The sequence below is a fragment of the Penaeus vannamei genome, chromosome 34, assembly GCF_042767895.1.
Source record: "Penaeus vannamei isolate JL-2024 chromosome 34, ASM4276789v1, whole genome shotgun sequence".
Classification (NCBI taxonomy): domain Eukaryota; kingdom Metazoa; phylum Arthropoda; class Malacostraca; order Decapoda; family Penaeidae; genus Penaeus; species Penaeus vannamei.
In genome coordinates, this window is record NC_091582.1 from 28,659,535 (window position 1) to 28,662,034 (window position 2,500).

At 36.2% G+C, this 2,500-nt stretch overlaps 1 protein-coding gene across 1 annotated transcript in view; it reads left to right on the forward strand.

Moving 5' to 3' along the window:
• Window positions 1-2,500, forward strand: part of LOC138859086 (GDP-D-glucose phosphorylase 1-like) — a 14,070-nt gene that overhangs the window by 10,722 nt on the left and 848 nt on the right. The window contains exons 7-9 of the mRNA XM_070113671.1: window positions 684-832; window positions 1,125-1,190; window positions 1,774-2,500. The exon at window positions 1,774-2,500 is cut by the window's right edge and continues 848 nt beyond it. Of these exons, the coding sequence (XP_069969772.1) occupies window positions 684-832; window positions 1,125-1,190; window positions 1,774-1,904 (346 nt within the window). The 3' untranslated portion in view covers window positions 1,905-2,500. The remainder of the gene's footprint in view (window positions 1-683; window positions 833-1,124; window positions 1,191-1,773) is intronic.

The following is a 2,500-nucleotide window of genomic DNA, read 5'->3' on the forward strand; positions in this document are numbered from 1 at the left end:
TGAAAAGGGAAAGTGAAGACTTAGTGATAGGATAGCAGTCTTGGTCCTTGATCTGCACATGATACACAATAGCCAGGTAAGGTCATGTTTCATCCTCCAACCATGTCATGACTGGTTAACTTAGGACACCTGGCAGCTCACCTACTAGACTGTTAATCTGTGCTCTGTTAGTCTCCAACTTCAAGGCACATTTCCAGCCTACATAATACCAAGGGTTTTAGAGATTTTGGACACTCCACACTGAGCAGCCAGCAAGTCAGGTCAGCCCCACACTGAAGAGCCAAGTGCCTCCCTCGTAGAAGTCCAGCCACTTCATAATTTCACTTGCAGTGCTTAACCATCCCACTAGGCTCTCGCTATCTACTCATAGCTTCATAGGAGATAAAATCTTGTAGTATGTGATACACCTACAACGGAAGAACCTGTTCAGGGTTCAAAGCAATAAAAAGACTATCAAATAATGTTAGCATCTTTGTGCTTAGAAAAGTCCTGACTGCTTATCTGTATAATGTATTTAAGTTGATTTTTTGTTACTCTTTTGTGTGATATAAGATTATTAATACTTCCCTGGGAATACTTCCAAGAAACTGTCATCAGTATGTTAGATCACTGTTTATTTTAAGTATAACAATGCATATGCAAAGACATAACATTAAACCTAACTTTTTTATTTTCATCAACAGAAACTTAATGAAGATTACAAAGATGTTTATTGAGAAAGGAGTAGCTCACAACATGTTTGTGACTCGAGGAGTGTCTCCAAATGGCAATATAAAGGGAGATACTTTTGACACTATTCGAGTGGTTGTTTGGGCGCGAAAGCCTGCTTATGGTAAGTTTTTTTGTTTGTTTATTTCTTGTTCTTATATTATTTACAGTGTTAGAGTCAGTTGTGTATAACTTTAATCTTCATTTGGCTGTTGATCTCTTTTGAATATGGGGATTGTTATATAAGCTATGTAGACTGATCATTATGTCGCTGTTTTCTTGCGTATCTGAAAAAATCAAAATCATTTTAATTCTCCACCATTAAAGTATTCATATTATGCTGGTTTGAATTAAGTTGTGGTAAAAGTAGCTCTGCTTTTCTAATGAGTAACATATTTTATTTTTTGGGTTTTCAGGCATTAAGGACGTGTCTGTATTTGCTCCAGCTGTTTGTGAGCTAGCAGGACATGTACCTGTTTACTGTGAGTATGACTGTAAGGTATATTTGGGAATAGATGATTAAAAGAATATGGAAACTATTCTTTTAGAGTTGCCATGAATCCCCTTCCCCAGAAATATTCACATCGGCATGCATGCAAAGTGCATAATATACTCTATGTATTGACATTTGATTGTCTCATATATGAGATACACAAAGTATTATTAAACTTGAAAGCCCTCAATCTACAAAAAAAAACACTCCTTTCTTATGCAAAAAGTGATATCAATAAATGTATGACCCCCTGAAACCCATCTATGGACCCCAGGTTAAGAACAATTATTCTAGAGGGAATAATTTTGCGAGTGTATACCTGTTATCAATCAGATTTTTCACATATGGTGATACTTTGAGAAAGTCTAAGCTATGAACTCCATTTGGTGAAGTTCAGTTAATAAGAACATGGGAATACAGAATATTGAATATATACAGCAGTATAATAGTGCAAATTCATATACTTTAGACCATGAATTAACAGATTACTTATAAAGTAGACAGAAGATGTATTATTTTACACAATTTAGGATTATGAGATATTACTTGAACCTCTACCAACTTCCTTTCAGCTCCTGCACACTGGGAGAACTTAAAAGAGGAAGACTTCACCAAGGTTGTCAACTTGGTATCTGAGGAAACATTCCAAGCTTTCAAACCCAAAGTTGCAGAGCTATTTTCAACATCTGAACCATCCACCTGACTTCCCAGTGGAAAAAAATATATAATATGATGAGCAACTTGTGTTTTTTGTGTACAGTTAGCCCTCCATGTTCAGTGTACCCTCGTTGTTTCGCAAATATTGGGACCAAAGAGTGCCATGAATATAATAGAAGTGGAATCATGTTCTGATTTCACCGGGCTTTCAGTGTGAAGTAGAGAATGTAGATGCACTTTATAGCTACTTGTAAGTGGTAATAATTCATGGCATTGCCAAGTACAGTCCGTAAAAAAATAATTAAAAATTAACAAGGAATCATGAAATGGCATGGGTCTGCCCCACAAAGTTGTTTTCTTATATACATTTCAACTTGCTGTTCATGGAGCTCCTTCCTCCTTTACATATGGAGCTGAATGATTTGCAGGAGTAAGAGCACATTGATCCACCCATTTCCACACAACACAAATCCACTTCTTAAAAAGATTACTAATCCACTGATGGCACAGGCATAAAGACCCATTCACAAATAAACAATAGTGTTGTGGCTCATTCTTTGATTCACAGTGTTGCTGTGTTCTGATCAGGAATGGAAAGAGGTAAACATACAATCAATAATAATGACTGACAAAAAGTAGTTC